A 22,212-nucleotide genomic window follows, 5' to 3' on the forward strand; every position below is an offset into this window, starting at 1 on the left:
CTGGTGAATTTGAATTGTAGAACGGGGTTAAAACTCCACGAAGGGCCAGAATGCCCGACAGTGCTGGCCGGTTGAGATGGTTAGGGGTTAGGTTTAGGGTTAGGGATAGGCGCAGAGTTAACCTGAGGGTTAGGGGTAGGCATAGAGTTAGGGTTAGGGTTAAGGTTAGGGTTAGGGGTAGGCGTAGGGTTAGGGTTAAGGTTAGGATTAGGGGTAGGCGTCAGGTTAGGGTTAGGGTTAGGGTTAGAGTTAAGGGTAGGCATAGGATTAGTGTTAGTGTTAGTGTTAGGGTTAGGGTTAAGAGTACAAGTAGGCGTAGGGTTAGGGTTAGGGTTAGGGATAGGGATAGGGATAGGGATAGGGATAGGGATAGGGTTAGGGTTAGGGATAGAGTTAGGGATAGAGATAGGGTTAGGATTAGGGATAGGGTTAGGGTTAGGGATAGGGGTTAGGGCTAGGGTTAAGGGTAGGGGTAGGAGTAAGATTAAGGTTAGGGGTAGGGGTAGGGTTAAGGTAGGGGTACGAGTAGGTGTGCAAGGTAACCCACTCCACACCTCACCTTGCACCCCTGGCTGTGTGAAGCCACTTTGCTGCAGGACTCTCCTCGTTCTGGGGGCATGGCGTTTGGTTTTTTGACTTTACACTCAGGGTTTTCTTTGGTGGTTTATTTTGTTCTTTCTCATCTAGTTCTGTCAGGAGACACCCCACAGGTGCCAGCAAGCCGGGATGGACGCGATGCAGCTGCGCCCAGCCACTTTTCTCTTTGGCTTCCTTCTTTTCCCAATCACTTTGCCTTCACCTGATTTAGGAAGCTGTCTCGGCTAGATCTGCGGCTCCGAGGCCTTGCCAAGAGGCTTTAGCCTGTTCCGACCCTTCCAGTTAGGCGTGGCAACAGTCACAGGGCGTTTCTTGCGAACCATCTCATCTAGGTGGTCATAGGAACAACTCCAAGTTTCCCGAAAGGCCCAGGGGACACCTTTCCCTTTGTGTTTGCCTTTTTTTTTTTTTAATGAAATCGTGGAAACAGTCATTCTAGACCAATGGAATTTTCTAGATCAGCTGGTCACAGCAAGACAGGAGAAGGTCACTAGGAGGAGTCAAAGGATTGCTTCATCGCTTGGCCAATCAGGGCCTTCACGGGCAGCCCTTCAGGCACTGGGCCTGCTGAGAGGGGACCAGTGGTGTCAGGCACGCGTGGAACCAGTCCGCGACCACTTCCAGTGGAGCCGCCAGTCACCGTGGAGGCAGGACTGCCCTTCCTGTGGAGGTTTGCTCTTCGACCTGTGCGCTGCGGCTCCCTCTGCTTCCTGCAGTGATCGGTGTGAGCCGCAGGACCCGCCATCTCCAGCAGGTAAAGTGCAAGCACTGCAGTCTCTGTGCCGCGTGACTGACAGGATTTCTGATGGAGTTGAGATGGACTGTTTTTCATAAAGTACGAGGAGGAGGAGGCCTCGGCAATCTCTGGGGCCTTGGGGAGTAGATCAGTGTTTACCATGGCGAACGAATGAGCTTTGGGAGCCCATTCCACATGGAGGGATGCTCTCTCAGCCTGGACACATGGGGAAGAGCCTAGGTCCTGCCCTGGATGAAATGACAGACTCTAGAGATCCCCCCCCAAGGAGGGCCTCACCCTCCCTGGGGAATGGTGTGGGGATTGGGTGGGGGGTTGGTGGAGGGACAAAGGAGGAGGGGTGGGAGACAGAACTGGGATTGGCATGTGAAGCATTCATGTTTCTAATTTAAGTAAAAACATATATTGAGAAAAAAACAGAAATTTAAAATGCCTTGATAACTTTTTGTTTTTTGTTTTTTGTTTTTTTTTTTTTTGGTCTTTCGAGACAGGGTTTCTCTGTGGCTTTGGAGGCTGTCCTGGAACTCGCTCTGTAGACCAGGCTGGCCTCGAACTCACAGAGATCCGCCTGCCTCTGCCTCCCGAGTGCTGGGATTAAAGGCGTGCGCCACCAACGCTCAGCTTGCCTTGATAACTTAAAAAACAAAACAACAACAAAAGTATGACGATGGAGCCGGGCGGTGGTGGTCCTGCCTTCAATCCCGGTACCCGGGAGGCAGAGGCAGGCGGATCTCTGAGTTCGAGACCAGCCTGGTCTACAAGAGCTAGTTCCAGTAAAGACAATAGGCAGTTGTGGTTTGGATGTGAGTGTCGCTTATAGGCTCCTGTGTTTGGACACTCGGTCTGCCTGGTGATGCTATTGGGGAAGGTGGAGTCCCAGTGGTCTCCAACCCATTTCTCACTCTGGTTCTGTTTAATTGTCGGGGAAGGAGAGGACAGCTTGTAGAAATCGGTTTCCACCTTTTTGATGTTTGTTTTTGTTTTGAGGCAGGGTCTGGCTGCCCTGAAACTCGTTATGTAGTCCAGGCAAGACTCAGAGCCACAGAGATCAGCCTCTCTCCAGCCACTCCCAACCCCCAACGCTGGGATCTTTTTTTTTTTTTTTTTTTTCCGAGACAGGGTTTCTCTGTATTGTTTCAGAGGCTGTCCTGGAACTCACTGTGTAGACCAGGTTGGCCTCCAACTCACAGAGATGCGCCTGCCTCTGCCTCCCGAGTGCTGGGATTAAAAGTGTGCGCCACCAACGCCCGGCCAACGCTGGGATTTTAGGTGTGTATCACCAAACCTGGCTGCCTTCTACCTTTTTTGTTTAGTTGGTTGGTTGGCTTTCTAAGACAGGGTTTCTCTGCGTAGCCCCGACTGTCTTGGAACTCAGTCTGTAAACCAGGCTGCCCTTGAACTCAGAGATCCGTCTGTCTCTGCCTCCACCTCCCTAGTGCTGGGATTAACTATGGCCTCCACAGCCGACTCTGCCTTCCACCTTTAAGAAAATTGTACGTGTTAATTATTGTGTGTCATGTGTGGGGCTGCGTGCAAGCCACAGCACGGCTGTGGGGGTCAGAGGACCGCTTGCAGGTGCCAGTCCTCTGCTCCCGTCATGTGGGTCTCGGGGATTAAACTCAGGTGGCTGGGTTTGACAGCACATGCTTTAACCTGCTGAGCCTTCTTGCCAGCTCGACACCTTGGTTGCTAGCTTGCATTTTCTTGTTGCATATGTGTGGAAGTATTTTGCCCGCTTGTGTGTATATATTTGCACTGTGTGCCTGTCTGGCGCCTGCAGTAGCCAGAAGAAGGGGTTGGATTCCCTAGTACTGGGGTGACAGACTTTTTTCCTTTTTCCTTTTTTTTTTCTGCCATGTAGTCCTGGGGCTGATCCCTCTGCAAGAGGAGAAAGTGCTCTTAAATGTTGACCCATCACTCCAGCCTCACCCACCCCACTCCATACTTTTTTCAGGCAGGGTCTCTCTGTCTCTGTCTCTCTCTCTCCTCTGTCTCTGTCTCTCTGGTTCTTTTTTATTTTAAACTTTTTCATTTTACATACCAACCCCAGCTCCTCCTCCTTCCCCTTCTCCTCCCCCCAACATCCCTCTCTCCCCACCCGCACCATCCACTCCTCAGAGGGGGTAAGTCCCCCCTTGGGGATCAACAAACTCTGGCATACCAAGTTGAGGCAGGACCAAGCCCCTTCCCCCTGTATCAAGGTTGAGCAAAGTATCCCAGCATAGGGAATAGGCTCCAAAAAGCCAGTTCTCGGACCCAGGATAAGTCCTTGTCCCACTGCCAGGGGCCCATTCAACAGATCAAGCCACATAACTGTCGCCCACATTCAGAGGGCCTGGTTTGGTCCAATGCAGGTTCCCAGCTGTCAGTGCAGAGTCCATACTAACTTGGGTCAGCTGTCTCTGTGGTTTTCCAAATCATGATGTTGACACTGCCCCCCCTCGAATAATCCCTCCTCTCTCTTCAACTGAACTCCAGGAGCTCCACCCAGTGCTTGGCTGTGGGTCACCACATCTGCTTCCATCAGTTGCTGGATGAAGGTTCGATGATGACAATTAGGGTAGTCAACGATCTGATTATAGGAAAATACCAGTTCAGACACCCTCTTCACTCTTGGTAGGAGTCTTAGCTGGGGTCATCCTGGTGGGTTCCTGGGAATTACCCTAGCCCCAGGTTTCTCCCTAACCCCATAAAGGCTCCCTCTGTCAAGATACCTCGTTCATTGCTCTCCCCCTCTGTCCCTCAGGTAGCTCGGCTATCTCAATCCCTCGTGTTCCCACCCATCCCCCTCCCTCCTTCCCTCCCTCCCAGTTTATCCAGGAGATCTTTTTTTTTTTTTTTTTTTGGTGTTTCGAGACAGGGTTTCTCTGTGGCTTTGGAGGCTGTCCTGGAACTCACTCTGTAGACCAGGCTGGATCTGGAACTCACAGAGATCCGCCTGCCTCTGTTTCCCGAGTGCTGGGATTAAAGGCGTGCGCCACCAACTCCCAGCTATCCAGGAAATCGTAACTATTTTTCCTTCCTGGGATCCCCCGTGGGTCCCCTCCCCCCTTTACATAGCTTCTCGGGGTAGGGAAAACTCTGTGTGGATTGCAGTCTGGTTATCCTTTCTTTACATCTGGCATCCACTTATGAGTGAGTACATACGGAGTTTGTCTTTCTGGGTCTGGGTCACCTCACTCAGGATGGTTTTCTCTACTTCTGTCCATTGCCTCAGGCAGGGTGTTTGTCTCTACTGCTGCTCAGTGTTCTCCAGGTTTGCCGACTCAGAAACTCTGGCCAAGTCTCCTGTTTCCACTTCTCTGCCACTGGGAGGTGGATTATGAGTGACAAGCCACCACATCTGGCTGTTGTATGTATTCTAGGAATTGAACTCTAGTTTCCAGGCTTGCAGTACAGGCACTGTCACCTATCTCCCGATCTGATTGGCATTTTCCTTTTTTTGTTTTGTTTTGTTGTTGTTGTTGTTTTTTCCGAGGCAGGGTTTCTCTGTGGCTTTGGAGGCTGTCCTGGAACTAGCTCTTGTAGACCAGGCTGGCCTCGAACTCACAGAGATCCACCTGCCTCTGCCTCTCGAGTGCTGGGGTTAAAGGCGTGCGCCACCAACGCCCAGCTTAATTAATTTTGTTAATGATTTTTTTTAATGTGCCTGTATATATGTCTGGGTGAGAGTGTTGGAAGCCCACTGGAGTTACCGACAGTTGTGAGCTGCCATTTGGGTGTTGGGAATTGAACCTGGGTTCTCTGGAAGAATAGCCAGTACTTCCAAACCACTGAGTCAAGTCTCCAGCCCTGATAAAGGTTTTTTTATTTTTGTCTTATCACTTTTTGAGAAAGGGTTTGTCTGTGTTGTTCTGGAATTCACTCTGTAGACCAGGCTGGCCTCAAACTCACAGAGATCCACCTGCCTCTGCCTCCTGAAAGCTGGGATTAAAATCATCCACTACCACGGCCAGCTGGTATTTTTTTGTTTATAAATTTTTAGTGTTTTGAGCCGGGCGATGGTGGCGCACGCCTTTAATCCCAGCACTCGGGAAACAGAGGCAGGCGGATCTCTGTGAGTTCCAGATCCAGCCTGGTCTACAGAGTGAGTTCCAGGACAGCCTCCAAAGCCACAGAGAAACCCTGTCTCGAAAAACCAAAAAAAAAAATTTTTTTTTGGTGTTTTGTTTGCTTGAGATAGAGACTCTTGTATCTCGGCCTATCTCGGATTCCTCCTTATCCTGGCTCTACTCCCTAGTGATGTAAATATACATGCCCATTTTTTGTTATTGTTGTTCTAATTTTTTTTTTTTTTTTTTTTTTTTTTGGTTTTTCGAGACAGGGTTTCTCTGTATTGTTTTGGAGGCTGTCCTGGAACTCACTCTGTAGACCAGGCTGGCCTCGAACTCACAGAGATCCACCTGCCTCTGCCTCCCGAGTGCTGGGGTTAAAGGCGTGCGCCACCAACGCCCGGCTCTAAATTTCTTATTCTATTTTCTAAAACAACCCAGACTATCTGATAGTTTAGAAGGCCTGATCCCTAATCCTCTTGTCTCTACCTCCCACTAAGTTTGACTTATACAATGCCTGATTTTATGTTTTGTTTTGTTTGATGGTAGGTTAGGTTTACTTATTTTAGGTGCATAAGTGTTTTGCGTGCATGTATGTATGTGTACCACATGCAGAAGGCTGCATCTGATCCCCTGGAAATGGAATTATGGGTGGTTGTGAGCAGCCGGTGCTCTGACGGCCGGCCGAGCCATCTTCCCAGTTTGTGTTACTGTTGGCTTATAGTTGATATGAGTTAAATCTGCAGTATAAGCCAGGCGTTGGTGGCGCACACATTTAAACCCAACACTCGGGAGACAGAGGCAGGCGGATCTCTGTGAGTTCGAGGCCAGCCTGGTCTACAGAGCGAGTTCCAGGACAGCCTCCAAAGCCACAGAGAAACCCTGTCTCAAAAAAAAATCTGCAGTATAAATGTGCCATATTTTCACCTAATGATTTTAGCACCCATCAACTTTTACGAGTTTGTTTAGTGAGTGTGGGCATGTGTGTGCCCCTAGACAGGCTATGTGTCCACACCGCAGGGGCACAGAGGTTCAAAGACAAGTTTCAAGAGTTGTTTCCTCCCTGCCGAGCGGTGGTGACAGCACTGAGGAGGCAGAGACAGGCGGACCTCTGTGAGTTTGAGGCCAGCTTGACCTACAGAGTGAGTTCCAGGACAAGCTCCAAAGCTATGGAGAAACCCTGTCTCAAAAAAAAAAAAAAGAAAAGAAAAGAAAAAGAAAAAAGAAAAAAAAAGTTGGTTCCTCTTGTGATATGGGTCTCAGGTCCTGTGTACATAGGATTCTTTTTTTTTTTTTGAGACAGGGTTTCTCTGTATTGTTTTGGAGGCTGTCCTGGAGTACATAGGGTTCTTACGTGGTTGTTTTAATACATTGCTGAACACACTGTCTGATTTTTAAACTCCCGTGTCTTAATCTCACCCATAGGAAGGATTTATTTTCTTGGATGTGGAGCGCCTTTCCTGAACAAGAAAGCTTCACTTGCCTGCAGATCACTGAGCAGGGAAAGCAACAGCCTAGCTGACGTGTTGTAACATGCAGTAGGCCTGGGCTCTGGACTCTCAGCCCTCTCCGGTGTGTAAGGTCCCTAGGACTAACCAAGTTTGCAGAAGCCAACGACAACAAGGCAGTGAACCTAAAAAGCTGATCGATGTCCAGATCTCAGGAACAACCAGAGCTTGCTGCTTTTGAGCTGCGGGGGGCCAGGCCTTCCAGAGGCAGCATGGTGTCTCCCACAAGCATCCAGGGTTCCATGGAGCTCAAAGCGGCGCAGGCAGACCTCCAAGCTGAGGCCCACTGTCCCATCTGTAAGGAGGACTTCGAGAACCCAGTGACCGAGTGCAGGCATGACTTCTGTCACGCCTCCATCAGTGAGTTCTGGAAGGATCCAAAGGGTTGTTTCCCCTGTCCCCTTTGCCACTTTGATTGTCCAGAAAGGAAGATTTGGAGTCAAGAACAGCCAAGTCAGGCTCCTGAAGTTGCCCAGCCGCTCCCAGTACAAAAGAGAAGGAATAACAGCCAGCAAGAAGAGCACTCTTCTGAGATGCAGTCACAGCCCCCGGCCCCCTCCAGTGGGAAGGAGCAAGAGGTTTTCTCCCCCAGTCCCACGAGTCGCTTTGTTTGGCCCATAGAGGATGCGGCCCTCTGTAGTATGAAACAAATTGAATATTTCCTTAAAATGTGGAGGGAGACAGTAGAGCCGGCCGAGAAAGCAATTGCCACCCACAGGATAAGATCGCTAGTGCTGAACAGAATGATAAACCTCAGACGAGAGGAGGTAATGTCTGAATACCGACAATATAGACTGTTTCTCCAGGATCAACAGAAGGACATTCTTGGGCAGTTAGAAAATGAAAAGTTGGCTGCATTAGCCAAGCTGAATGAAAACCTAGAGAAATTCTCAGATCACCTGTCTTCATTAAAGTGTCTGTTGAGTGAGGCAGAGAGAAACTATGGAAGGTCAGAGCTGGAATTGCTGGCCAGCGTGAAAGAGATTTACAGGCGGCACGCAAACTTAAAATGCCCCAAGGTGCTCTCTGTAGAAACGAAACAGTATCGCTCCTCGTTTCCTCCACAGTTCTCTGGCTTGGACAGAATTATCAAGCGATTTCACGTTGATGTCACTCTAGATCCTGACACAGCACACTGTACGCTTGATGTCTCCGAAGACAAAAAAGCTGTGCTCCGTGGGAAAATGAAAAAGTTACCCAATAACCAGAGAAGATTCCTTGCGCACCCCGTTGTTCTGGGGTCTGAGGGTTACAGCTCTGGCAGACACTACTGGGAGGTAGCCGTGGAAAACATGAGCGAATGGCTGCTGGGGGTCTGCAAAGAGCCTTTCCCCAGGAGTGTGGACGGGAGCAAGGCCAGGCGACCGTTTTCAGTGCAGGATGGATTATGGGGGATCGGATTAACCCGCTGCCACGATTATATTGCATTGGGCCATAAGAAAATTGATCTTCTGCCAAAGGTAGCGCCTAATAGGGTTGGAATTTTTTTAGACTCTGACCTGCACGAGGTTTCGTTTTACAATTTGCACGATAAGTCCCTTCTGTGCCATTTTAGCGACTGCGCTAGCGGTGCGCTTTGGCCGTATTTCTACACTGGATCTGTCTCCGGGCCTCTGAAGATTTGCAAAGCCGAAGACTTTGAGTGAGAAGTCAACCACCAGCGAATCGAGTCAGCGGGTGGGGGGAGGGAGGACCGCCTTTTAGAGATTGCATTATAACAGCCACAATAGTGGTTTTGTTTTTAACCTGCTTCAAAAGGAGTTAGAATGCCTACTTTATGCATTAGTGGGCCCGATTCAAATGCGTCCTAGTGATCCTTAAGGTAATTGAAAAGCCTGTTGCTCCAGCCATTGCCAATAAAAATCCATCGATGTCCGTCCCTGTTGATCATCTGCATTATTTCCCCTCCAATAAAGAGTAAGCTCTTCACTGTTTGAAAAGCCATCTTGACATTGTTCACTGGTTGCAGCCAGTCACCACCTGTCTCTGCTGCTCTCTGGCAACGACCTTGAACATTGCTAATCAGACACAGTTGCGGACACGAGTTCTGAGGTCACCACTGAGGACAGGAAGGAGGCACAGAGCCGAAGAGAAGTACCGGCCAGTGGCAGTAACAGACAGAGGGGTGGAGAGGAGGAAGTTGGTGACGGTGAAGAGGAAGATGTGGAGAGCCGGGCAGCAGCTGTGGGCAAGCAGGTGAGGATGATGTGGACAGCAAGGGGCTGAGGGGGATGCTGAGGATGTCCAGAAAGCAACAAAGGAAAAGCTAAACTTGAAAGACTGCCGTGGTCTAGTCATTTCCTGTCCTAGAATCTCAATGTGGTCACCTTTACCTAGAGAAGCTGGCCCATGCTCCCACACGGGACAGTGCTACCCACAGACGGCATATGCTGTCCACCACGCCACCAAAACCACTGAAGGAATCTACAGCAAGGGAGGGAAGAAAGCCTGAACTTGCAAGGCGTTGCCCCGCCCCTTTAAAGGAAAATTTGTTTTTACTTCATTTTAATGATGACCAGTGACCAAACCAGCGTTCAGAGTGTTCTCTGTCCACCTTCTGACTTTTCTTGTGGTGACCGTGTTCGTTATAATCTCAAAGGTAGAAAAAAACCAACTCATTTCAAAACGTAAAACAAAACCTTATTTCAAGCATGGCAGCCACTTGCTTGAATGTACCCAGCTGCACTACGAGATTTGTATGAGATGGCTGAAAGGGCCAATGATAGAAGCTTTCTCTCCTCACCCCTCCCTTTGCCTGTGAAATTGACATATTTATACCTGTCTGAATCAATGTTCAACTGTGGCACAGAGCCACACACACAATTGCAAATAAAACTTAAAGTTTTGTTTTGGTCTTGCTTTTAATGTAAAAAGAAAAACCTTTACTAATGCCCAGCAAGTGTGCTCTCTTGTGGTCACTTTTCAGTTTTTAAAGGTCTTGCTGTGTAGTCCAGGCTGGTCTAGAACTTGTAACCCTCCTATATTGGTCTTCCACACCACACTGTTTAGAGGCTCGTGCTGGCATTTGAAGGTAGGAACTTTCAACATTCATTGGTCTGTTTCAGTATTTCCCACCAAAATGTACACCACTCTCAGTTTGATTTTTTTGGTTTGTTTGTTTGGGTTTTTTGTTGTTTTTTCTTGAGCTATCACTGTAAAATAAGACTGGCTTTGAACCTAGGGAGCTATTCCAGAGTACCCAGTTTCCTGCAGTGCTGAAGGACTGAGTGTGTCTCTTTGATCGAATCTGCTAGGGAATGAAGGAGCTTATCACCACTTATATCAATTCCAGTTTATATACAATAAACTCTCTCCTTTACAGCTAGGAACTTTGCAGTCCTAGCTACCCCAGGGGCAAGAAGTATCTCGAGTCACATGCCAGCCTAGGCAGCAGCAAGACAAGGAAAGAAACTAAGTTGAGCATCAGTGGCCCAGGCCTGTACTCCCCATGCCTGAGAGGCTAGGACGCCATAGTGAGACCCTGACTCAAAACTTATACCCCTAAAAACCAAAAAAGCTGTGTGATAGTCACCCACAGTGCAAATGGGTCTTGGGAGGAGTGTGCTTGAGGATTAACGCTCTTGCCTGCTATGCGTAAGGTCCTGGGTTCAATCCCCAGCACCACACACCATCTCCAAGAATGGATTTCACATTTTGAATGCCCTGTTTCCGTTGGCTCTGCTTGATGGCAATAAACGCAGCACCTGAGGAACCTGAGGTCAATTGGGGCTACATGACAAGAACCTGGTTTCATTTTGTTCTTTTAAGATTATGTGTGGGGGAGTATCACCTGAGGGTATGGCTGCCCACTCAAGCCAGAGAGCATCAGATCCCCGGGACTGGAGCTAACAGGTTGTTGTGAGCTACCCTGTGCCCGCTGGCACTTGAATCAAGTCTTCTGGAAGAGTAGTAGCCAGCGCTCTTAAGGGATGAGTCATCTCCCCAGACTCTTTCATTGTTGGGTTTTTGTTTGTTTTTGCCTTTTCCTTTAGACTATCTGATCATGTGCCTTGACTGGCCTGAATTTAGAGATTGTATGTTACCACACCAGCCCCTAAAAGAACCTGTCTAAAAAACAACCCTAGAAACTGGAGACTGGGGTCTCCATGCTCTGGGGTCAAGAGCATGGGCACTCTTGAAGAAAACTCGTCCTTTTACCAGCACCACATCGTGGATCATAGCCATCTGATATGGTCCAGGGATCCATGTCCTAAACTAACTCAGCACTTTGCACGACATGAGGTCCCAGAGCCAGCAGTGTCTGAGCTCACAGAACCCCAGTCTCGAGCAATGGAGCTCTATGGAAGTATTTCCCAGAGCTCAGGCTTGGGCATCTCAGAGCTACAGGCTGAGACCAAGACAACCCCACCACTCTGCCTGGAATTGGTGGTCCACAGGGCCTGCCAAAGCCCTGTCCTGTTCTAGCATCCCAGAATGAGATGATACCTCTCTCAGGTGTAGTATCACCTCAGGCTGGTGTTGATAAGCATCTCTGACTCCACCCACACACCACACCCCACTGGCCTCAGCTTGCCAACCTAAAACCTAGGTGTTAGGGCAGTTTCCAGCCTGAGCTCCTGACCCAGGCTCAGCAGGTCAGAGTTCCAGACTGCACCAGAGCACGGGGTTCAAAGTCGGAAAGAACCATACAAAAGGTCATGGCTCTAGGGGATGCTCCCACCCAGCCTTCTCCTGAATAGTTGTGATGTTCAAGATAAGATGCACTAAAGAGGTGTGGATACAGTTTACACTTACAGCATTTGTGAGCACTCCCACCACAACTCGGGTTACATTTTATCGGCAGTAACCATTTTTAAATTTGTGGAAGCATACTGAAATCACATGAATTGGAGAGTGAGCACCTGCGTTTAAAATTAGATCCTGTCAGATGTAATGACACACCCTTTAATTTTGGTACGCCTGATAGGTACCTAGCCAACCAAGGCTTCAGAGTGAGGAGAGAGAGAGAGTTTAAGTTATGCCTGGACAACTTGTTGAGAACCTGTCTCAAAATAGCTTTTAAAAGGAAGTTGGAGCCGGGCGGTGGTGGCGCACTCGGGAGGCAGAGGCAGGCGGATCTTTGTGCGTTCGAGGCCAGGCTGGACCGATAGCCTCCGAAACAATACAGAGAAACCCTGTCTCGTAAAAACCAAAAAAAAAAAAAAAAAAAAAAAAAAGGAAGTTGGAGGGCTGGAGAAGTGGTTCAGAGGTTAAGAGTACTGCCTGCACTTCCAGAGGTTGTGAGTTCAATACCCAGCATTTTTGTGGCTCATCTATAATGAGATCTGGTGATCTGGCGTGCAAGCATACATGCAGGCAGAACACTGTACACATAGTAAATCTTTTTTAAAGGGAGGTTGGGGATTTGATCAGTGTAGAGATTTGGATTATCTATTATCTCTTAATAATTATCAGATATTAGGACTGGATGAGTGAGTGAGGTCCTAAGAAAGAGAGGTACGAGACGAGGAAGCAGGGAGGGAAGAAGGAGGAAATGACCTCCAGACAACCTGGAAGAAAGGAAGGACCTCCAGAAGGAGGGTTATTGTGGGTGAAGTGTGCATTATCACACAAGGACAGGTGACACAATGGGCATGATGGTGTCTGCCTGTGACCACGGCACTCAAGAGGCAGAGGCAGGAGGATCACCGTAAGTTTAAGATTGGGGCTACACAGTGATGTCCTGGCCAATTCAGTCTCAAAAATTAGAAACAAACACAAAATCCCCTGGAGAGGAGAGACTGCTTCGATACAGGAGAACACCTGTGAAGTAGGCCTCCCTCTCCCACAGCTACAGAGGTCCCCAAGAACACTGAGGCTGCAGGAGATTAGCAACCCTCCCACCCCAACCCTGGATGGAACCCAGTGCCAGCAGGGTCTGACAGTTTCACCTTTCAACGTAGTTCAGCAATTCATTCCAAACTCATTCTTTTGCCTCTTTCTATTGTTTACCGTTAACTCTCCCATATATGTCTCAAGGCCATTTTCCTTTTGTTTGGATATTGTTCAGTTAGGTTTTAGTTCGGTCTGTTTCTGTTTCTTCATCCAATTCATTTTAAAGCACTCTTTGCCTTCAGTCACACACCCTGAAGGGACTCTGGCCAGCTCAGGCATGGTGAGCATGGCTCTGGCAGGCCTTTCCCTTCTCTCTGATCCCCCCAGCCTTGCTAAACACCATTAGATTACATTTCTAAACCAGCCATTCAAGATCTATTCCCTTACTTGGCTACTTCCTCCTCCTGAGGCTGCCTACCAAGGTCTAGTTATCAAAGTTTTGAAGTCCAGAAATCAAAAACCCTTTAGTTCACTTAATTAACATGCCCAATTAAAATTAAACATCTCATCCAAACACTAAGTCCTCCCTTTACCTTCCTAAACCACCATCTGCCTGTGGGCTACTTTGCCTCCTCTCTATCCAGAATCATTTCGTGGTGCCCCATCTCCCCCAGGAAAAATATCCCAGCTTCCTCTCCTTTGTTCCCTTCCCCTTCTCCCCATCCTCTATCTCCTGTGTTTGTCTCTTACTTCCTGTCCTGTCTCCCTTTGGGGCAAATAGATCTCCTTGTGCTGAGAACTTGGCCTTGGGGTCCTGGGCCAATACTTTTCCTTTCATAGCCCACCCCCCTTGTTCCTGTCTTCTCTTTCATCCTTTCCCTCCCCTTTTTCTTCTTAACTATAACCTTCCATAACTTTACCAATCCTTAGAGTCCACAGCGTCTCAGCCATCTCACTATTCACTATCCACTAACAGTATCTCAGCCATCCCTTCTTGGTGAATTTACCCAACACAGTATTTCCTTTTTCAGAGTTGATCTAACACTTAAATCCTTGTCCTCGCTCATCCTACTTCCTATGTCAACTCCAAAAGGTTGGAGAAAGACCAGCTCCAACCCAAATCAGTTAAAAGTAAGATTTTTTTATTCGTATATATGGGCCGTCACTCCCTAAAGGTGGGGTTCAAGAGATCACCACTGGACGTGAGGAAGACAAGGTCTTATAGCTCAGGGGTTGGGGGTTTCAAATAATGGACTTGGTGGGCAAAATAGGTGGGGTTATAGGTGCGGAACATAAGCATAACAAGTTAGTCAACAATGGCCACCTGAAACAAAGATATGATTGCAAGGTAGTCATAACAACAGGTGGTGATAGCAATGTAGTCTTAGAAACCTTTTGGAACAAACGTAGGGTTGCAAGATGGTAAAACAAAGACATGGCTGCCATTTCCCGGAACAGACATTCCAGAACCATTTGTAGGTAAGGTTATAGGTGGGGCATAGACCAATCCTTGAGAAACAGAGGTTTGATCATAAACAGGAATGAACTTAGTCTACCTTTACTGTAAGATGGTTTTTAAGCCTAAGGTGGAGACAGGCTGGTTCATGACCCATTCCTAATATTATTAAGTAAAATCCATACAATCCTTTGTTGGAGAAGCCTAGGGAGCTTTAAAACATCCCATCAGAATGCTCAGTACCATAAAACACACTTAATAATCTTAGTCTAGAGGACCCTGAGTTCAAAACCAGCCTAGGCAACGTAGGGAGACCCTGTCCCAATAACAAGTGGAAAACAATGCTTAGACACCCCTGGGATTGGAATGAGGCTCAGCTCTTTGCCTTACTGTCCTGTTAAATACATTTAAAATTTAAATTGTCCGTTTACACTTATTTATTTGAGTCTGTGTCAGTTTCACATTCTGCTTGTGGAGGACAGAGGACAACTTGCAGGCATCAGCTCTGGTTCCACTACCCGGGCCCTGGTGATCAAACTCATATCATCAGGCTTGCCAGGCAGCACCTTACGTGGTGATCCTGCTTTATCCTCACTGTGTTTTGTTTTGAGACATTTCTTCTTCATTTATTTGTATGTGTCTGTATGAGTTTATGTGCATCACATGAGTACAGGAGCCAGAAGTTGTGTTGGATCCCCAGAATCTGGAACTCTAGGCGGGTATGAGCCACTCTGTAGGGGTGCGCAGTGTAATTGCTCTTAATCACTGAGCCATCTCTCTAGCTCCTTTGTTTGGCTTTTGGTTTTACTTGCTTGGGTGTGCCAGGGTGCGCAGTGTCTGTGAATGAGGGCAGACACGTGAGTGCTGAGGCAGTCTGGGGTGGCAGCCTCAGCATGCTACCTTGTTTGGAGACCCTGTCTCTTTGTCAGCGAGTAACAACTAATTACAGTGGGCTGCCTCCCACATCAAAGACTAATCAAGAGAACGCCTCACAGACGTTTACAGATCAATCAGACAGAGGGAATTCCTTCACTGAGAGGCCTTCTTCCCAGGTGTCTTTCTGCAAGTGACAACCCTCAGCGATGCCTTTTTGGACTCGTGGCTCTGCCGTATTCTCCATGCCCCAGGAGCTTCTAGCTGGCATCCAGTAGCGTCTATTTTGGATAAGAGTCAGCAGTTCTCACTCAGAAGATCCCCAAGGGCTCCCTTCAAATCATTACAGTGTTGATTGTGGATGGGCCTCATCCTACATCCTCCGCAGCTGCGGGTTCGGGGGCCACTGCCTTGACTCTCTCTTTCTTTTTAAATCGATGCTTTATTGATTGAGATTTTTGCGCGCGCATGCGTGCGTGCGTGCGTGCGTGCGTGCGTGCGTGTGTGTGTGTGTGTGTGTGTGTGTGTGTGTGTTAATGCAAACAAGGACCTCATCATCAAAACAGGTGCGGGGCTGGAGAGACCGCTCAGCAGTTAAGAGTGCTGACTGCTCTTCTAAAGGTCTCTGGTTCAATTCCCAGCACCCATATGGCAGCTCAAAACTGCCTGTAACTACAAGATCTGACAGCCTCACACAGACATGCACACAGACAAAACACCAATAAACATAATAAAATAAAAATAAATAAATATGCTAAAAACAAAACAGGTGTACCTCTTCAAGCGCTTTTGGGCATGCGCAGGTCCCTTCCCCTCCCACTAGGAGATATCCAGTATCTTTGCAACTAAGAGAGATCTGTGCTCTGCTCTGAGTTCTGCTAGTCTGTGGGTCTGCTTGCCGTGCCCGCACAGGTAAACTAGGGTGGATGGGGTGTACAAAGTATTGATGGAAGCTTAACTAAGTGTGGGAAGTATAGAGGCGCAGATTGTGCGCTGTACGGTCTCTTTAGATTCTGGAGCCTTAAAGCCAGATGGTGGTGGCGCACGCCTTTAATCCCAGCACTTGGGAGGCAGAGGCAGGCGGATCTCTGTGAGTTGGAGGCCAGCCTGGTCTACAGAGCGAGTTCCAGGACAGCCTCCAAAACAATACAGAGAAACAAAAAACGAAAAAAAAAAAAAAAAGATTCTGGAGCCTCTTTTAAGAAAAACAGAATCAAATCGGACATGGTGGCCCATGCCGTTAATCTCAACCCTTGGAGGCATCTCTGGGAGTTGGAGGCCAGCCTAGTCCACATGACAAGTTTCAGGTCAACCAGGGCTACATAGTGAATCCTGCTCTCAAAACTAATTATTAATTAATCAAGAAAGACATGATCACTTCTGGGTCTGCATGCAGGCCTGCAGGTCAGATCCCAAATTTATCGGGAGGCTGAGGCAGAAGCATCCAAAGTTTAAGGCCTCTTGAATTACACATAATGCATTAAAGTTCAACCTGTACAATTTTCAAAAGAAAAACAAAGCCACTTTATTACTGTGCCTGTGTGAGATGTGTGTGGGGCCAGGCACATATCATGGAGCCTGTGGGGGCTTAAAAAGATAACTTTATGGAGTTTCTCCTTACAGCTTTTCTGTGAGTTTGGGAATTGTACTCAGGTGCCTGAACTCCCGTGACTGAAAACACCTTTACACCGAATGAGCCATCTCATTTTTGGTTGGTTGGTTGGTTGGTTGGTTTTGGTTTTGAGACTAAATCGTATTTAATACCCTGGCTGGCCTGGAAGGCATGGGAATCTGCCTGTCAAAATTGAAAGGGTGCTGTTAAAAATGCTGTACTGTAAAGACAAGAATTTACACTATGAACTGGATCTCTCTCTCTCTCTCTCTCTCTCTCTCTCTCTCTCTCTCCCTCTCCCTCTCTCTCTCTCCCTCCCTCTCTCTCTCTTCAGGACAGGGTGTCTTTATGTAGCCTTGGTTGTCCTAGATCAGGCTGACCTCGAACTCACAGAGATCTGCCTGCCCCTGCCTTCTGAGTGCTGGAATTAAAGGTGTGCACCATTGCCACCCAGCTACTCTGAACCAAAAGTGGCCACAAGTAAAATCTGAATTGTGAGAATGGTGTGCTCATGCTGTTGCCCACTGTCTTGCTATCTTAGGGTCCTGAGAAGATATTGTGGAAGATTTGAGGGTTAGATTTGTGTTTGGAAAACTAGGGCCCTGTAGAATTGATTGGGAGTTGGAAATTGTCTCTGAGTAAAATGGTTAAGACACATAGATTTTATTTTGTTTTGTTTTTCGAGAGAGGGTTTCTCTGTGGCTTTGGAGGCTGTCCTGGAACTCACTCTGTAGACCAGGCTAGTCTCGAACTCACAGAGATCCACCTGCCTCTGCCTCCCGAGTGCTGGGATTAAAGGCATGCGTCACCACCTCGGCCAAGGCACATAGATGTTAATGTGCTATTGAACTATTGTGCCCAAATTCTGAACCCCAAAATCACCAAGAGGCCCATTTCAATGCAAAAGCAAAGAGTCTTTTATTGTAGATGTTTAATGAGCTAACCCCATTAGCTCGGGCCCTTCACCCCACCACCATGGTGGATGGCTGGAGAAAGACCCCAAGCAACCTCGAGGCAGGGACCTTAAAGGGCAGCTTAAGGAGAGTGTCTAGGAGTATGGAACAGTCTCAGGATTGGTGCGCTTCCAGGTTTGGGTGACCTGCCCTGTGTTGATTGGCCAACTGGTTGTTATGGTCCATAGGCCCTCCCAGGGCGGTTGCTATGCTCTGCACGTCACTGTTGTGTACTTGTCTGTAAAGCACACCCAGAGCCATAAAGCACAACCCTGTCAGCTAACTTCTTACAGGAGTGGTAAGGCCATGCAAGCACATATTAGCCTGTTAGCTGCTAAAAATGGGTGACTGGTTACTACAGAAATAGGATGAAGAATCCACTTGGGACTGAATGAGACCTGGATTTGTAGAGGTGACTGACTAAGGGAATTAAGGGCATGAAGGGGCTGTGAGGGCCCAGGAAAGTCATGGAACTGAGTATGTGTGAAAGGTGGCTAAGGGGTCGGTGGGCTTGATGTCCTCAGACTTGATCCTTCCATCCACCCTCTTGAGTTCTGGAAATTCTAAAGTGGATCCCCAGGGACCAGATGGTGGAAAGAGAGCCATCTCCTACAAATTGTTATCTGGCATTCTCATAGGGACCATGGCATGGCATGTCCCTCCCCATGCAAGCTAATATGCATCATTTTTAAAAATGAAAATATTATCTAGGTTCTCCCTGGGAAAGCCACTCATCCCCTCAACCTTGGCAAGGACCCTGCCTCTGTTTCCTTCCCCAGGGTGGACACTGCAGGCGTACTCCACACTCCCCACACCCCTCCCTTACAATTCAGCTTGGTGATCGTCTTTTCCTTAATTGCACCCACCTAGCCGGGGATTGGTGGCGCACACCTTTAATCCCAGCACTTGGGAGGCAGAGGCAGGCGGATCTCTGTGAGTTCGAGGCCAGCCTGGTCTACCGAGCGAGTTCCAGGACAGTCTCCAAAACAATACAGAGAAACCCTGTCTCCAAAAAACCAAAAAAAAAAAAAAAAAAAATAGCACCAACCTTCCTGAGATAGAGACTCAAGCCCACAGAAACCCAGTACAATGTCGCTATTTCAGTGGTAGTGCAGGGTGCAACACTCCCATTAGAGGCCACTGTCTTAACTGTATCAGTTTATGTCATCATAGATAGTATAAAAACTTATAATTCATCTTGTGAAATCCTCTTTAGATGTATTCAACCTATCTGTCTATGCACTTATCTATTTTTTTAGGCAAGATGTAATGTATCTCAAGCTGGCTCCAAATTCCCCATGGTATACTCTAGACTGACTATGAACTGTAGAATGTTGGTTGGCTAGTTGGTTGGTTGGTGATGATTGATTTGCGTTTTGCTTTGCTTTGAGACAAGTTCTCTCAGTTTAGCCCAGGCTGGCCTTAACCTGCCATTACTTGTCTCAGCTTCCCAAGTGCTAGGGTTACAGTTGTTTATCCAGTATATGCTCCAAGCCAGGCGTTGGTGGCGCACGCCTTTAATCCCAGCACTCGGGAGGCAGAGGCAGGCAGATCACTGTGAGTTCGAGATCAGCCTGGTCTACCGAGCGAGTTCCAGGACAGCCTCCAAAGCCACAGAGAAACCCTGTCTCGAAAAACCAAAAAAAAAAAAAAAAAAAAAAAAAAAAAAAGACAGTATATGCTCCACTTGGGACAGAATCCAGGGCTTGGTGCATGCCAAGCAAGCACTCAATCTGCTCATCTGCTGAGCTTCACCCCCAGACTGTGTGTGTGTACATATATATACATATACATATATGTATATATATATATATAGTTTACATCATGCTGGTACATGCATGATCTGTATGGGTGGTCGAGTCACAGCATGCATTTGGTGGTTAGAGGACAACTTTATGGAGTTGGTTCCCCCTCCTTCTACTCTTATTTTTAAGTAGATTTCTGGTGTGTGTGTGTGTGTGTGTGTGTGTGTGTGTTTGTACTTATGCACATACCATAGCCCACATGTGGCATCCAGAGAACAGGTTACAAAATTGTTCCTCTTTTCCATCAGGGGGTCCTGGGGCTAGAACTCAGGTCATCACAGTTGGCCTCAAGTGACTCGATCCACTGGACCAGCAAGATGGCCCTCCTCCCCATCTATGCATGCTTTGCTGGGCTCACAATCACCTAAAACTCTAGCCCTGGGGTGATCCAATGCCTCTGACCTCCCTGGGCACCTGCACTGATGTTTATACACACATAATTAAAAATTAGAAAAATAGCCGGGCGGTGGTGGCGCACCCCTTTAATCCCAGCACTCGGGAGGCAGAGGCAGGGGATCTCTGTAAGTTCAAGGCCAGCCTGGACTACCAAGCGAGTTCCAGGACAGCCTCCAAAGCCACAGAGAAACCCTGTCTCAAAAAACCAAAAAAAAAAAATTAGAAAAATAAAACAAATTTTTTCTCATCCACAGGAGCGCCAAGTCCATCACATGTGTTGCTTTTCTCACAGCTGTGTCTGTGAGACAGCTACAAGTTTTGAATCCCTCTCAACTTTTGAACTCCATTAAGGCGCTTTGGTTAGATGATCATCACCCTAGCAAACCAGTGACACCTACAACTGCTCATCCTGCAAGAACTTAAAGAGGGAGGACCTGCCGAAGGACTTTTCTCCACCGGCTCTGTTCATAAGCCAATGGACTTCTCCATAGCCCTGGCAAACTTGGAGGACAGTTGTACCTGTCTCATTTGCTTGGATCTCTTGAGAGACCCAGTGACCATTAGTTGTGGGGACAACTTTTGTCTCACCTGCCTCATTGTTTTCTGGAATGATCAAAGGGGCATCTACCCCTGCCCTATCTGCCCCAGTTATTTCCGACAGAAACGCTTCAGCAGGAACTTGCAGATTTCTAACTTGGTTGATGTCGTTAAGCAACTGCAGCAGAGGACCGGGAGCAGAGGGAGGAGGCTTGAGATATATGCTGTGTGTTGGGAGCACAATCAGGCTCTGATCCTTTTCTGTATGGAGGATCTAAGCATCTTATGTATTAAGTGCCACTTGTCTGGCAAACACAAGCTGCACTTTGTCCTCCCTGTGTGGAAAGCTGCCCCTCATCACAGGAGACTTCTAGAAAACAACAGGGAGCTTTTGGAGTGCAGGCTGAACCGAGCTGAACGAGCCCTGAATCTGCAGCACAAAAGAGTTCTTGAATTGAGGAAGAAGTTTGGATATAAAAGACAAGAGAAACATTTTGAATTTGAGCAGGTCAAACTGTCCCTGCAGAGTGAGCACGAGGCACTACTTAGTAAGATTTGCACTGGGGAGCTGGCCAGTCTGCTAAAGCTGGAGAGATATCTTGGGACTTTGTCAGACCATATGCGCGAGTTAGAAGACCTGTTGGAGGAAGCAGAGGCCAAGTTTGCAGAGTCAGACATCACACTCCTAACAAGCGTTCCGAGAGTCAACTACAGACTTCAAAACCTGAGATGCCCCAAACCTTGGTCATTCAGGACACAGCAATATGTTCTCCATCTGCTGCCCCAGTATTCTGGCTTGGACAGAATCATCAAGCGATTTCAAATAGCTGTGACTTTTGATCTTGACACAGCACACCCTCAGCTTGTTTTTTCTAAGGACAGAAAATCAGTGCTTTATAAAGACTCAAGGCAAAGTGTTTGTGCTGGCCCTCGGAGGTTTCACCTCTGGCCTGCTGTCCTGGGGAGTAAAGGATTTCGTTCGGGCCGTTGTTATTGGGAGGTGAGAGTGGGAAGCAAGCCCATGTGGACATTGGGTGTGTGTCAAGACTGCCTACCTGGGGACTGGCGTGAGCAGCCCTCAGTTGCTGAGGGCTTCTGGGCGGTCGGGAGATACAGTGAGAATGGTTATGCCGCCTATGGGCCTGAGAAAATGGAGTTTCTGCCAGTGGTGCAGCCCAGCAAGATTGGCATCTTTTTGGATTATGAATTGGGTGAGCTCTCCTTCTATAACATGAATAACAGGTCTCTCCTCTACGCTTTCAACAATTCCTTTACCACCACAATTTGGCCTTATTTCTGCACAGGAACAGATTCTGAGCCTCTTACAATCTTAACGCACACTGTATCTGCATAAAACAGGCTGCGGATCTCGGTTCTTCTTCAGCTAAATTAGACAGTACATTTCACCTGGGAATTAAAAAAAAAAAACAAGAAAAACAAAACCAAATCTTCTAAGTTTAGCCACTGAAAAGCAGCCCGCATTGCTCTCGATCGTTTTCAGTAACTCTAAGAGACGTGGTGGTGGTTGTCCCAAGTGTGCGCCCAGCACCCGGGAGGTTTGGGTGGCAGCAGGAAGACAGACAACAGTAAGACAGACCAGCCTAGGACCAGCCTAGGACCGACTGGCTTCACAGCCTCGCTCTCATTGGCTGTTTCTAATCCATCTTCTCAATCACTGATCCTTCTTCCCACAACGCATGCCCTCTCCTCCGCTCTCAGCTTAAGGCAATGTTCTCAGCGAGTGATACCTCCAAGCTACTTTGTCTTCAGTTTGTTTCCCAAGTGGAGCAGCAGCATCTGTTGCTTGCATCACTGTTCTCTTGCCCGAACTGGTCCATTCGATGCCCCCTCTTCCCTCATAGTCAGTCTGTTCTCTGTTACTGTGTATGGTGGG

General features: G+C 47.9%; 2 protein-coding genes across 2 annotated transcripts; both read left to right on the top strand.

Moving 5' to 3' along the window:
* The first annotated feature begins 1,094 nt into the window (after nt 1-1,094).
* Nucleotides 1,095-9,757, top strand: LOC101826373 (tripartite motif-containing protein 60-like). Its single transcript, XM_005075215.4, has 2 exons — nt 1,095-1,351; nt 6,829-9,757. Exon 2 carries the CDS (start codon nt 7,052-7,054, stop codon nt 8,555-8,557), a length of 1,506 nt encoding a protein of 501 aa, XP_005075272.3. The 5' UTR covers nt 1,095-1,351; nt 6,829-7,051; the 3' UTR covers nt 8,558-9,757.
* A 10,499-nt stretch (nt 9,758-20,256) lies between these two features.
* Nucleotides 20,257-21,687, top strand: LOC101826108 (tripartite motif-containing protein 60). Its single transcript, XM_005075214.3, has one exon. It carries the CDS (start codon nt 20,257-20,259, stop codon nt 21,670-21,672), a length of 1,416 nt encoding a protein of 471 aa, XP_005075271.1. The 3' UTR covers nt 21,673-21,687.
* Nucleotides 21,688-22,212: the final 525 nt, after the last annotated feature.

The sequence above is a fragment of the Mesocricetus auratus genome, unplaced genomic scaffold, assembly GCF_017639785.1.
Source record: "Mesocricetus auratus isolate SY011 unplaced genomic scaffold, BCM_Maur_2.0 Super-Scaffold_6731, whole genome shotgun sequence".
In the NCBI taxonomy this organism is placed as follows: domain Eukaryota; kingdom Metazoa; phylum Chordata; class Mammalia; order Rodentia; family Cricetidae; genus Mesocricetus; species Mesocricetus auratus.

Excerpts from the sequence above, each read along its gene's own strand:
- LOC101826373 (XM_005075215.4), top strand. The coding sequence starts at position 7,052 with ATGTCCAGATCTCAGGAACAACCAGAGCTTGCTGCTTTTGAGCTGCGG.
- LOC101826108 (XM_005075214.3), top strand. The coding sequence starts at position 20,257 with ATGGACTTCTCCATAGCCCTGGCAAACTTGGAGGACAGTTGTACCTGT.